Source organism: Lepisma saccharinum, chromosome 8, assembly GCF_977018435.1.
Source record: "Lepisma saccharinum chromosome 8, izLepSacc3.1, whole genome shotgun sequence".
NCBI classification, from domain to species: Eukaryota; Metazoa; Arthropoda; class Insecta; order Zygentoma; family Lepismatidae; genus Lepisma; species Lepisma saccharinum.
In genome coordinates, this window is record NC_139236.1 from 83568473 (window position 1) to 83583765 (window position 15293).

The 15293-nt window shown below is 40.1% G+C and overlaps 1 protein-coding gene across 2 annotated transcripts in view; it reads right to left on the reverse strand.

Moving 5' to 3' along the window:
- The window catches only part of LOC145991228 (uncharacterized), a 55720-nt gene extending 40833 nt beyond the window's left edge, over positions 1 to 14887 (reverse strand). Inside the window, exon 1 of one of the 2 annotated variants that reach the window (XM_083127187.1) lies at positions 14648 to 14887. In XM_083127187.1, coding sequence (XP_082983313.1) covers positions 14648 to 14729 — 82 coding nt within the window. In that variant the 5' untranslated portion in view covers positions 14730 to 14887. The remainder of the gene's footprint in view (positions 1 to 14647) is intronic. The other variant, XM_083127188.1, reaches the window with a different exon arrangement.
- Positions 14888 to 15293: the final 406 nt, after the last annotated feature.

The window sequence follows — 15293 nt, forward strand, 5'->3', positions numbered from 1 at the left end:
ATCTCGTTTCTCGCTGTCGTCATGATCCGTTGAACTGCGTGGGAACTGGGAAATCCCGAAGATTGTTTAACATCGCATCTGCCACGAAGAACCAACCAAGGCTATTTCCTGGTTCTCCGATATGAGGATGTCACGTCTGGCGCATTGCATCGCATCGTCCGGGAAGAGAAATCGCTGACTAATTAATATCAACTCGCTTCTCCAATTAGAAGCCGCTTACATGTTTCCTCCGAGTCATGTTTGTCCTTCTGCAAATAACCTATATGCATACAAGGAGCAACTGAGTTGCGTTCAAATAGCTGGAAGACATGCGGAGAAACTACTGGAATCTACTCTCAGCCAAAAATAACGCGTTACTTTGTCATACAATATGGATTTCTTCAGTTCCCTCTGGCAACCATAAACCCGAAGGTTTACTTTGAGCAGGTAAAACAGCGGAAGCGAAAAAACTCACTGACGGAGACAATTCCAACGAGGTAAAACAGCGACAGCGAAAACCAAGGGTGGCTCGTTATCTTCAGTTCATAGAGCAATGGCATGGTAAGCCAGAGACCAGGCTTCGAATCCTGGACAAGCCTGGATTTTCCGCTTGGATTTCAGTACAAACACACACAGTACATCTCCCGTGTGCGACAAATCGTCGAGTCATGTAATGATTTTACAGTAACATTTGCATTGCATTGTGCTTTTGGTATTATAACGTCGCTTTTCTGCCACTTTTGGCTAATTACAATGATGAGAATGAGAAGGGACACACAGAACACCCATACCTACACCAGGACTCGAACCTCCGTGTTGGAGTGGTTAGCATAGCACGCTACAACGCCAGGGGTTGCTGGTGTGAGATCCCAGGCTGGGTCATGTATGTCCTTTGTGTCTCGTCAATTTCATCACATCATCACTCATCCTCATCTTCGCCATTAGCCAAAAGTGGCAGAAAAGCGAGGTAAAATAACCTAATTGAATCAAACAATCGAACCTGGGAACAGTAACTATACTTTTAATATTATTAGCACATACATTAAATGGCGTTCTTAGAAACAGTTCTGAAGTCTAGAAGAATAGTGGAAATTTTTGAAGACAAAGAAAATTTCGTAGAAATTGAATTTTACCTTATCTACGGGAATTTTTGTAGGTGCCATTGTTACACAGAGGTGCGTGCCTCAAAGCCAAGACCTGTGCTTATTAAATACAGGTTTATATCTCAGTAAATGCGGCATGTATGTCAACACAGAGAAGTGCAAATTGTTCAACGGCTTGCGGTTTATGGCTCTGTGGAGAGATTACATTGTTCCTTGTCGCCTGTATGGACATTTCAAAATCGACATGACTAAATCCCAACCTTCAACATGGCGATTGGGTGAAAAGCATGGCGCATAATGCCATTTATGAGCTCTTAACCCCGCACCTGGCTGAACGCCATTGTGAACATTTTTAGAGGCATTTGCACTTTCTCAAATGTTTCGGGTTTGCTGTCATCGCTGAGACAAGAGACCACCACGCTCGTTTGGCAGATATGAGAACTATAATCAATTGTACCATTGCGACAAGTATGATTGAATTCTGCATGCTTTATGCAGTTTGTTCTGACGACTGAAACCAATGTTTGGTCATTTGGTTCCTCGTCTCTCGTTGCTTGAACAGGAGAAGAGGGAATGGACATAGCGTCGTTGCGCACACACATTTATTTGTTCCTTTTTCCCGCTCGTCTCATTTACTTATTTCATCCCCCCAAAAACACATACTTTTACTCACTCTAACGTCTCTACTTCAATAACTTTCTCTTTCCTTTCTTCTATCTCTATTCTTTCTTTCTCTCTTTAAATTTCTTTCTCTTATTTTTATCTCGTTTCCACTTTTCCCATTTTTACCTCACCTTCTTGCCCCTTAATCGATTGAATTTCGTTTCTTTCTCTTCAAATTTCTCTCTAGTTTCTTCTTTCTTCATATTTTTCCTTTCTCTTTCATCTCTTCCTTTATCGAGCTTTGTTTCTTTCTCTATTAAATCTCTCTGTCCCTCTTTAAATTTATCTATTTTATCCCCTTTCCTCTTTTCATCTCGCTCTCGTCTCTTCCTCTATCGAGTTTTTGTTTCTTTCTCTTTAAATCTCTCTCCCTCCCTCTCTCTCTCTCACACACACAGCCATTTTTATCTGTCCCCTTCTCTTACTATGATGTATTCTACTTCTCTCTCTGTCTCCATTTCGCTCCACTTAAACAATTTATAATTTACAATGACCCCGAAACATAGCTCCACACGTATATCCAGGGGTAGAAAATAATAAACATGCCCTTGTAAATGTTTGCACTGTTGCTAGCCGAATTTTGAAATCTTCAGCAATGCACAGCAGGGGTGCCCATCCCCACCCCCGCAAGGCCGAGGACGCATCCCCCCAAAATCGTTCCTCAAACACCAGACAGTTTACCACTTGTCGAGATGCCAACAATTGAAAGGAGCATGAAATTCCAAACCTTTCATTGCAGTTCAAATTAAGAAACTAAAAAAGAAAAACCACGGCTCACTTGGATGTTTGCTAACATAAAACGTGCAAAACTGCTTAGGCTCACTGCCATTGTTAGTGAACTGATCCCTGAACCTTATTCTTCACACTTTGTCTGCTTGACTAACCTTGTATTAATGCGAACAGCACGCCTCCCCTTTCAAACCGAGTCTAAAGGCATAAGAGGTGATGGTTTCATTGCAACCCAATTACCGCGATCACCCACAGGTAGGAAGATAAACTAGTAACCATAACTAAAAATCAATAACAAGTCAATCAAACAAAACGATCCCTCCCCCCTCTCATTTTTGTGTGAATATAAGAATTGGTAACTAAACTATTAAATTTTGTCCCTCCCAAAAATTCACATGAAACAGGCGCATCACGAATCCCTTCTGTGAGCACCCCCGACCTAATGTACAGTATAGTCGGCCATATATTAGAATGTACTGCGTAGTTATTCACGCTACATTCAATCAATTACTTTTAATCCCATCTTGTACTCATTAATAAATTAAATGTTTTAAGCTCTCACTTCAGAGCTTATCTTAGTTGACTTCATGGTTTTCTTGTCCTGTATTTGAAGGAAAAAAAAACAGTATCGTGAGAAAAAGGGGGCCTGGCGCCTGAATAATTTTTAATTTTTTCTACCCCAGTGCATATCTCTCTTCAGAAAACACAACCTATTGTACTTTAGTCCCATTAAAAACATTTCACAATGGAAACCTAGGGCAGGCATAGGGTCTCCAATAGCAGTGCTACCAGAGATAAAACTAAGTACACTCTGTCCCAGCTGTCTCTGGAGCAAGCGAACGAAAACAAGTCTCTGCGCAAGTAGTGACGCAAGACGGCCCCACCAATGAACACGTGAGAGGAACGGGATTTCGTGGAGGGGAGAAAGCGACTGCAATTACCAGCCATCCCAGTAGCGTCTACTGCTTTGCTCTGCCCATCGACACCCCCCCCCCCTTCTCTTCCGTTATGTGCGACCTTGCTCCAGAGATGATTGGGACAGGGTATAAAGAACGATGCAAAACATGAAAATGTACTACACACCTCTAATCCTGCATTACATTGCTTTGAACTCAGAAGCACCTGCCTTGCTTCCGTGTACGTCAGAGAACTGAGGAATTCTGCTACATCTGGCTTCTGACGCAATTTCCAAATGCGGAAACAATACGAAAATCCTGGAAATTTCCACCAGTCACACATAAACATGAATTCAATGGAATAGCCCAACACCTTTACTTTATCAGCACAGTCGTTACTCTTGGACAAACATGAAGAAATATTAAGGCCTTTTCCGGCATTCCCAGTGTGTTACCGTAAGCGCTAGGCTAAGGGAAAGACCCTATTACGAGCATTGGATGTCTGTGACAACAAGGTCACCCACAGACCTGATTTATTTGGTGACTTTTCCTGGTCATCCTGCGCGAGGTTCATCCGTGGTCATCTTCAGCGAGATGCTTGGATGCAACCTTCGACTCAGGCCACGAGCAATGTTTCATCTTTCCTGGCACCCTACTCTTACTATACAGGGTGGCCGAAAAGTCCGTACCATGGGCTGGATTACAATAATTGTTCAATGGTGGGCCACCGTTGTCAAAACACAACAGTAGGCGGTCACCATTCGCTCGCAGGATTTGGGTCACCAGTCTGGCGAAATAGCACGGTACTCAGAAGCAATTAGCTCACACAGATGCTGTTTGTCCCTGATGATTTTCACACTGTACACCTTTGATTTTAGGTAGACTCACACAGCAAAATCCATTGGATTCAAATCCGGGGATCGGGGAGTCCATTCCACAGATCCCCTACATCCAATCCACTGATGGAGGTTCTCATCCAGCCACATTTATCTTCATACGCCTATGGTGCGGGACTTTTAGTCCACCTTGTAGTTTGCGCTGATCTTCCCGGTCGGGGTTAACCTGACGGGTAATGAGAGCGACGTGACATGTCGTCAGCGATAGCCACTTCAATGATTTTTAAGTGTTTAAAAACTTTTTTAAAAATCACTTTTTCTACCATATTACACATTTCTCTCTTTTCATTTTTATATTTTTCCTCTCATGTGCCACCTTCTATGTTTCCTATTCTTTTCTTCACTTCTCTATTCTCTCTCATTTTTACGTCTCTCTCTCTGTTCTTTCTTCTCTCTGTATTTCTCTTTAATTTTCCTCTCCCTCTCCTTTATCTCTTTATAGTTACATAAGGTAACCGGGATTGGGCCTACAGTTGAAATAGAAATCCGAACTACCATGAAATATATATATATCCACCGGATTCCCTTCGCTGCAAGAAATTCAATTTTGAGGAACACTTGTTCATTTTTATCTGGCTTTGAGGAAATTTATTGCAGTTGGAAACACTAACATTTTCATTTAACCAAAAGTAAATAGAAAATCCTGCGTAAGACAAATAAAATAACACCCTATAGATTCTGCAAATTGGTTTCAAAGCAGTGTTCGAAACAAGAGGACACAAGTCGCAAAGCGTGACTGAAAACTTTATTTCGACCATCTTAATATTCTAAATCACTATTTTTAGCAAGTATACGGTTCGGTTCTCTTTGGTCTCTCTGCTACTGCTCCTCCGAGTCATTCAGTTCTTCGGGAAAAGGGAGAAGAGAGAGATGGGACAAGGAAGAGAGTGCAGAGAGAGAAATAAGAAAATAGAGAGATGGTAAGGGACGGAATAAGAAACGGCGAAAGAGTGAAAATGGAAGACGAGAGAGAAGACAGTAGGAACAGCGGCGGCGCCAGGATTAATCATCAAGGGATGCTGAGGGGGTGCGGAATTAAATTTAGGGGTGCGATGTTTACAATATAGAAATCAAACATCCCTGCAAGGGCGCCCGCAGGATTTTTTCTCCGACGATGTGGGGGGTGTGGGGGGAAAGGGGGGTGAGATGTCATATCTTTCCAGGAACTTATATTTTACGTTCATTATTGTTGCTGTTGTTATACAAATCATAAAATTGAAATTCCATTGAAAATACTTTGGCGTTGGTCCCAAGTTCAGGCTTGAGCCCACTATTATTTACGGTAAATAGAAACTGGATTCACCTCATATCCTTTCCACAAACATCTAACATTTTGTCCATGAACAGTTCTTTGTCCTTTTTGTATGTTTTCACGATGCACAGACATCAGAGACTACTGCTGCGTGTTCAATTTGTGTGCGTTGGGTAAAAAAAATATTGCTATCCAAGCTGAAATTCTACTACTTGCAAATAAACTAACACGTACAAAAAATTAGAAAATCATGTAGTCAGTTTCATGTAATTATCAGACTGCTTCCCTAACGTAGAAGGGTACATAAATAAAACAACAACGGAAAAAAACCCATCTCGATACAACTCGCGTTAAATAATTTCCCGGGCACAACCGGATGATGTAAAATTTTTGTTGCAGTTCGATTTTGAGAATAGAGGAAGAACAAGTAGGCGAAAAATAAAACCGTGTTTCATCAACAATGCTAAAAAAAAAGTAAATGACACAACTGACACTGAGCTATAAGCAATTATCGAAAACGCCAACGGAATAAACAAAAGTATAAACAACAGCCGCTGATATTTGTATAGACCGCCGCCACTACAGGAAAGTAAATGCGACTTCTCTTTCAGGAGCAATGGATTGTCTGTTGTCAAAATTATTGGGGGGGCTCTGATCACTGAAATAAATTAATGAATGACTCGCTCTCTTCCTTTTTTAAGTTTTGGCCTCAGTGTTCGGAATCTCGTAAAAGCCCATGAATTCCTCAAAAATATCAAAATTTTTATTCACAGTTCGAATGCAGAATATTAATTGTCCATGGATGGATATGTCACAAGTTTCGTCAACCATAATAGCAAAATATTGCCGAGTTTTAATATCTGCTACCACGGAGCGCAAAACAGATCTCCCTAATATACTGTATCAATGATTTCGTTCTGAATGTCATGTGAGAGTCATTTTAGCCCGAACGTCCCATCCACTCCCCTAGTTCATGCACATCTTCTTTTGAAACTCTTTTTAGTAAAAATGTTAACAATACTCATAATTACATACTTAGTATATAGTAATAAGTCTTGTGTTTTGCTGTTTCTGGTCATAGCCCTCCCAAAGTTGATGGTTTAGTGGTCTCAGCCCCCCAAAGTTGACGGTGTAGAACATTTCAAATGTGTATTTAAAGTTAAGTTCATGTGGAACAATTCAGAGTAAACTTTACAAGAGAAGCAAAATAATACATTAGATCCTCTTAAGCAAAATTATTTGGGGGCTCTGCCCCCACATCGTAAACATTGGGGAGCCTCGAGCCCCCCCCCCCAAGCCCCATGGAGTCGGCGCCTACGCCTGTTGACTACAATAATAGCGGCATGCCTTTAATACCAATCATTTTACGCTCGAAGTGATGGTATTGTCTTAATAGCATAATATTTCATTAGATTGAAAATAAGTTTTGATCAGGGGGTGCGGAAGAAAACTAAGGGGTGCGAAAGCACCACTTCGCACCCCCTTGGCGCCGCCCCTGAGTAGGAAATAGAGAAAAAAGATTGCGTGAGAGATATAAGGAAAGTTCCAGCCTAAAAGTACTAAATGATCTGGCTAGCGAGTCTTAGAAGGAAGATAGAGAGAGGTGTGAACGAGAGAGTAAAACAAGAAAGACAAAAAGAAGGAAACAAGCAAAAAATAGATAAAAACAAAGAAAATGGTAGAGAGAGAGAGAAGAAAAGACAGGACAAAAATACGTAGAGAGAATAAGAAAGACATACAAGTAGAGAGAGAGAGAGAGAGAAAGAAAGCTAGAACGAAAAGGAGAGAGATTTGAGGAAAGATCGAGCTAAGAGAGGAAATATAGTATAGAAATAACGAGAAAGGGCGGAAGAGAAGTGGAGGGAAAGATAGAATGAAAAAAAGATAAAAAAGAAACAGAAGAAAGGAGGGGAAAACCAGGAAAAGAGAGAAAAAGAGAAAACGAAGGAACAAACAGATGGAAAAGGGGGAATGAGAGAGAGAGATATGACCCAACCTTCAACTCCCACACACAAAGCAAATCTTTAATCACCATCAATACCATTCGCGGAACAATAGTTAACCTTGTCTCGTAACAATTAACAATACTCGGTGCATACCTAAGCAGTGTGTTTACAAAACACCCTTTCGGGAACAATGGTGCAATGCACGCAGCTGCCTCGCTAATGGAATGTGTTGGGGACATAAATCTCTTATACGGTGTACGAAACTAACAATTCTGAAAAAGTATTTTAAGTTCTTTTGCAATATGAAATCAGGTTTATTTCCTCTGTTTTTGGTCAAAATACAATTTTCTTAGTAACGCAATGAAAAATCATCTGCTCAACACGAACACTATGAGATTTTAGCACAATTATTATTTGAAGAACTATATTAACAATATTTTCGTGGATACGTAAGCCTATTTTTCATGGCAGATAGGTATGCCACAGCGAAAGAAACCCATAGGAAGATTCATGTGAATGGCCTGGAAATAATTCTAAACGAACATAATTTTTTTGGAATTTACAATATCAAAGTGGTTTCTCCAAAGCAGACGACTATTCTAAAAGCTTGGTTGTTCGCAGGTCAAAGGACCAATGGAGCCTTATGAAAAGGATGAATTCTTGGTGACCCACTATTGTTTTTTTTTTTTCTGTCTACGCCTATGATGTTTTATCATGCATACAACACGTTCATACAATTTAAGTAGTACTTAATACATATATTAACTAACATAACATGAAAATGAACAATGGCAAGCGTCGATAAGATCGTATTATAAGATTATATCGTAACATAATCAATATAACCAGAGAAAAACTGGGAAAGAGAAATCAATTACATTACTGCAAAATGTTCTTGCGAGAAGATAAAACCACTGGGTCCATGGTGTGGTATTTAATTTATTAAATGTTAACAATGTAGAGCAGTTGCGTTGATAGAGACTTTTTGGTGGGGGCTCAAGTGTGGATGAAAAAGTTTGAGGTAGGCTCTGGGGTCCCGGGTTCGAATCCCGGCCTGGGCATAGATGTCTGCGAGTGTCCATTCATCAATTTCATCACATCATCACTCATCCCCATCTTCGCAAATTAGCCAAAAGTGGCACAAAAGGCGAAGTAGGATAAAGCAAATCAATCAAACTCTCTGTCTATCACTCTACTTTAGCCGACTTCCTTGGCGGGGTGGTCAGCACAGCTAGCTATGGTGCAAGGGGCTCCGGGATGGAATCCCAGCCTGGGCATGGTTGTTCTTTGCGAGTGTCCCTTAATGAATTTCATCCTCATTGACGCGATTTGCCAAAAGTGTCAGAAAAGCGACGTAAAATGAAATAATTCGATTATTTTTCTATCTTCCCCTGTTTTACTTAATTTCTTTCTTTTCTATGTTTCTGCATATGTTTCTCTTCTTTTCTTCCTCTGTTTTCTTATCTTCTATCTTCCTCCATTCCTTTGTCTCCATTTATTTATCTCTACCTCTAGCGATGATCCTACCCAGAATTGACTACAGTATATAGTTTTATTATTTATTGTGTAGTCCTGATAGAAGACACTCTTGTTCCTCCTCCACAGCGGTAACATCGCCGCCTTGTAAGCAAGATATCCCAGGTTCGATACCTAGTGGAGGCATATAGCTGTTCGGATCCCACTTTAAACTGTAGGTCCAGTCCCGTAGCGCATTCAAAACCAAAACTCAAAATCTTGAGCAGCTGAAGAAAGCTGACGTCACAGGAAGAGATGTCGTCGGAACTAATGTAAAATTCCACGCCCACTTTTGGTGCGTCGAGGTCAAAGTCAACACTGTTTCAGGTTCCACTTCACTTCCTACTAACACAATAGGACTCACGATGGAAGGCGTATTCGCTTCGTTCATGTGTCTGGTAGAAGAAGGTACATCTATTACTTGACTTGACATATAAACCAAAAAGTGAAGGCGCGATTTTACATTCTCCGATGTCACTCACTGTGACGAAAGCTTCCCCGAGTTGCTCATAGAGTCCCTGAATGTAACTACCGAGAAATTTATGGCACTATGTCCCTACAAAAACGAAATTATTAATTTAACTCAAGGTAGGATCAATTCGGGCCCATACTCTATCTCTTTCTTCCTTCTCTATATTTCCATCTTCCCCCTTTCTTTCTCTCTCTCTCTCTCTCTGTTTATCTCTTTACTTCCTGTGTTGCTTTATTTCTTTCTGTCTTTCTCAACTTCTCCATCTCTTACTCTCCACCCCCTCTCTCTCTCTCTCTTTGTGTATGCGTGGGTACTGTGATTCTTGTTCTAGAGTAATGATTCTGAAAATTTTGCTGCCCAGATGCAGATTTATCCTCACCTTCGAATGACTTGTGAGGGTGAGGACGTGTGAGGACTTCAAATACCTTTTCTCGAGTAGGCCTCATCTCCAATAAGGTATCAACTTGGGGCAAGCCCGGCTACCCCTTGAGTTTGTGAAATATATGAAAAATGCTGTGGGGAAATTTTTTTATCACAGTCAAAGATCTGGGACAATACTATTACTACTACTACTACTAATAATAATAATTTGAATTATTATTTCCATGCAGCACGGAGAAAAGCACATCATTCCACACACGCGTCTTTCAGAGTGAATGGCTTGAAAATTAATACGAATTCTTGATAGTAAAATAAGAGGGCAACTATGATTTAAAAGAGAGAAAAGTTGTTTTGTATCTCAGTTGCAACAATGTTCAATACACTGGCGTACGCAGGATTTTATTTTTCGGGAAGGGCTCGAATAGTAAATATGGAAAGGACATGGCTTCGTTTTGGAGGGCAGGACGCATAATAAAATATTTCGTATTTTTTGAGCTTGTCAGTCTATTTAAATTATAGTCAAAGACAAAAATGGTAATCTGGACTCACTTTAAGAGGTTTCGCATTTACACATTTTGATTTTTTAAAGTTCTTAACGGATTTTAATTTGAAAATTTTGATTTTCTCAAAATTTCGGTACGGGCTGTAACCATATCAGCCACCCCTCTACGTACGCCAGGGTTCAATGAAAATGTACATTTTTTGTGTGAACAATGAGAATTGACTAAAGAAAGTTCTTGCTTCGTTGTAAGCGGCTAATGTATAGACATTGCTAGGCGGACAAGAATACAGTCACCAGTCCGCCTTCCCATTGTTTACCGCAGCACTTTTGAATGTCTCTTTAAAATGTCTCACCTTGTTGACAAGACAATTATTCGAACGACAATAAGCTTAACTATTGTAAAATGTTTTGTTGGTAAGAACAGAGAGACAATCCAGATTGAATTATCGGGAACATTTATGCGGGGAAGAAGCCGGAAAAATTCCAGCTAATTCCAAGAATCGAACCCGGATCTCCGGCGTGGTTGTCAGACGCTCTACCGACCAGACCATCGCAGCTCCTTGGATGAGTTCCATACCTTGATTATGTCAATTTATTTTAATATATTTTCTTGCTTTTATGGATTTTCTTCACACTTAAAATGTCTCACCTCGTTGACTACATAATTATTTCGTAACAAATATACAAAAAAAAAAAAAAATGCTCCCAGAATTTGATAAAAATCGAATGACTAGAAAGTAATTTCGTTCTATTGCTTTCATAACAGCTAATTAATTAATTATGAGTATTATTATTTAATTAAAGTATAAAAAAAACAATGGTAATGTAAATTTGGAGAAAGTTTTAGAAATAACCCCTCCCCTTTGATAAAATCCTGCGTACGCTACTGCCGGCTACTACCACTTTTTGGAAGTAACTAGTTACAAGTAGCAGTTACTTTTTAGGAAATGTAACTAACTAGTTACTTTTAAAAGTAAGTAACTGTAACAGAGTTACTTTTTCCAATGGAAGTAACGCTTCAACACTTACTTTTACAGTTACTTTCAAACTCTTAAATTGGTATGAAAATTATTAGCGATTTGAGCAGGAACTCAGTATCTGCCGCGAAAGAAACGTCCATCCTTTGTTACATTAATTCTTGCAAATAACAGATGAAGAGGAAATGAGAAAGTTGTACTAAATTTGTCTCCTGTCGGTGGGCAGGTACTTGGTACTTTGTAGGCTCCAGGTGCCAGGTATTTCAGGGTGACAGTTTTATGACATGTTCCATCTTTCGTTTGGTAGCCCTCCATTCCAAACCGATATGCATACCTCGGAAGAGGGACGGATTTCCCAGAAGCAAGAAGATAAGATTAGGAGAAGTAGTGCATTCCTTGTGCATGCCACAGTTTTCTTTCTCTTTGCTAGAATACCGGATTAAAATGAAAAGGGACACACTGCAATATTTCAGTGTTTTTACGAAAGAACTAGATGGTACTACTGGTACTATGAACGAAACTGAAAAAGGCGAGAGCGAGGAAGTGCTCATATGAATAGAAAACAATGTAATTGTTTCTACGTGATTTAATTTAACTCAGTTCCTGATAATTTAAAAATGGAAGTAAAAATCTTTCCGGTTAGAATTTGCTTATTTACGATTATTCAACACCTCTGGAAATTTTGGAAAAATAATAGAATTTGGTTTAAGATGAAAATGAGTACCCAATTTGCTGAAATGACAGACGAGATAGATCTTTACTTTGGATGCAATAATATTAATAAACACCATTGTTATTGACACAACAGTGAATTACAATACTCATGTGGCAAACCAAGGAATCAGGCCGAACATAGCCATCATTCTCGTTTATGTAATCGTCTCAGAGAAAACTGAAGGGGTAAGTTTAAAATGCCATTCTCACCTTCATTGATAAAGCGCAATTATAGGCTACTAGATTTATCATTTTCTGGTTCATAAGTACTTGAAATATTACAACAAATATATTTCTCTCTGTCACCCTCTTTATGCGCAACAAATCTCCCGATTTATATAATTTATTTGGAAGAAAATATCCAGCAAAAAGTAACTCAGTTAGTTACTTTTTAAAATGAGTAACTGTAACTCAGTTACCCTTTCAAAAGTAACTTTCCGAACACTAGCACCTATCGACCTGTTTGGTGAGAATGAGTCAAGGCAAGGACTTTAAATACCTTTTGCCTGCTCTCCCCAAAATAGGCAATAGTTAGGCTGGAGAGTTCATGAGAACTAACCGATCTGAAACCAGATGTATACCCGCTTTTAGGACGTGTGAGGACCATGGACGTCCTCAGGATTTTTTCCAGGGAGTGTCAAGCAAGGTAATTTTTTCCAGGAGGGGGAAAATGAGACATATTTCCCCCCATAACAGTGATAGTTTCCAGAGTAACGCGGTTGCTCTGTCCATTGTCAAGTAAACTACGAAAGCCTACCGCCATGGCAAGAAGAGCTCATTTCGTCAGCTTAATTCGTTGGAGGTGCGTAGATCACATTTCTTGCCGTACGCGGCCATTGAGTTGAACGCGCAATACACAGAGCATTCCCCGACATTCGCTACGAGAGACGGCAGCAAGCTGCCCGGCATCAGCGCTAGTCTTTCCCGGTGAACGGCTCGGCGACAGTCGCTACAGTCGGCTATTAAGATTACAGTTTTCATATTGTGTACTAACCTTGACTACAGAAGGTGTTGAAAATGATGTCCCTCTGCTGCAACACATTCCTGGCATCTCCGAAGGAAATTGGCATTTACACGTGCAAGTTCGTCTACTGTAATTCTCCCGATTTCTCGTACAATACTCTCTTTTAACTCACGGATGGTGTGCGGATTGTCTTTGCATACTTTATTTTTAAGATTTCCCCATTTTTCTTTCCACTTTTATTCAGAACTGACCCTGTTACTCTAAACCTTTTTACGAGGTTTAATATAAGCGACTGTCGCGGACCCGTTCACGGGCAAAGACAAGCGCTGATGCCGGGCCGCTTGCCGAGTCTCGTAGCGAATGTCAGGGAATGCTCTGTATATTTCGTCAAGTTTTCTCGGCGTTACTAGCTCAATAGCTCTTTTGGGGGAGGGGTTCCTTAGAATGTAAATATACTGTTTCTAAATTACGTCTAAATGATATCATAAGATTTAATGTCCGAGGTATTTAAAACTCGCAGGCAATAATAGAGTTTATTGGCAACATACAAATTTACATATCTAAAAAAACCTAACCCCTCACGGATATTAAACAAATACGGCCAGAGGAGCATTTGGGGGGGGGGGGCAAGATCGGCATAAACAATGCTTTATATATGTAAATATACATAAAATGTGACCTTCTACCTGAATATGGGGGCAGAAAGTGCCTTGTCCCCCCTCCAAAAAAATAATAATTAGCGCCTATGAATTTGGGATGGCTAGATCCGGATCCTTGGGATCCAAATCCTAAAATTTTTCGGATCCGTTTGGCCATCCCACATGAGCGCTTCTTTGGAAAGTAAGAATGTGTTTATAACAATATATATATATATAGTGTGTGTGCGCGCGCTTGCGCGATTTGTAAATAATACACTTACGTTAGTCTTACACTTTGTAATTATATAACACTGCATATATTATAGTGTTTTATTTTAATTTTTAAAACTGTAACTGTAGAACAATTGTATAATTTTTGTATAAACATTTCTATCTTGTTAAATGTGTTAGAGGTTTCATTCTGGAATGGAATGTCTCACATTTATGTGTGTTTCCATTTCCAATGCATTCGAATGAATACATATTCGTTTCAATGGCATTTACGAAATCACCTCTGACATTTTATGTTAAATAAGTAAGATTATTTTTGTGCACGAGTGTGTTAGCCGATGCGTAGCAAAGTATTTTAGGAACAACACTTGAAAAAAAAATCTTGTAGGACTAACTAATGAAAAATTTCTTTGTAACCGAAGATCATAATACCTTTTAAGGTGTGGTAATATTATAATGTGATTGAGATACGAAACTCTCGGATCCGGATCCGTTTGGCCATCCCTACTATGAATACGGCACTGAGTGGGCGTCATCCAAAAGCAAAAAGAAATCGCACACTGCAGACAGGAATTTGCCATTCACTGCATCAGCAATTCCGGTTGTGCGATGTCAGCTGAAAAAAGCGATTGTTGCTCTACTCGTAAACGGCAATTTTCACGCACTGACACGCTCCATAGCACGCACAATGATTCCCAAATGAGCGTAACGATGCACACGTGACAACCGAACAACGCCTGATAAAACGTAGGCTTAAAAAAGAAAGAAGACAGAACATTAAAGGCTTACCTGGTTGGACTTGGGCGAACGCTGTTTCTCCACAGATGACAGCTGACACCAGTAAAATCGCGGTCAATGTCCCGCGACCCATGTTTCACCAAAGAATGCTTCTTTTCCTCGTGTCTCGGCCTCCAACCTTCAAATCGTTCTGAGCCCAAGCGAGGGGATCTGCTGGTGGTTGTGGGGCTGACGTATGGAGCGGCGACCAACACAGTGTACCTGTTCACAGCACGAGCATTTCCGATTGCACCCGAATGTTCAACAGCCACACACTTTTTCCTCGAGGAAACGGATCTAAATGCTACGCCGTGTAAAAATAACAATCCTTGCTGCAGCGTAGATGTAGCCAAGGACATTGATTGATCCGCACCCGCAAAATTTTCGCAACACAAAATTTCTCGGACGCCAGACTAAATGCAGTTTTAAGCAAAATTTGATCTGTACTTTCCCCCGGTTCTATTAAGTCGCTTTTCTACTTATTGGATTAATCAGGACGATGAGGATGAATGATTTTCCCGCTATTTCCTACGTCTTGGTTTTGATTGATTCATTGATTTGGTTTATTATACTACGCTTCTTCTGACACTTTTGGCCAATCGCGAAGATGAGGATGGAGTGAGGATATTGATGAACGGCCACTCAGAAAGAAAACTCA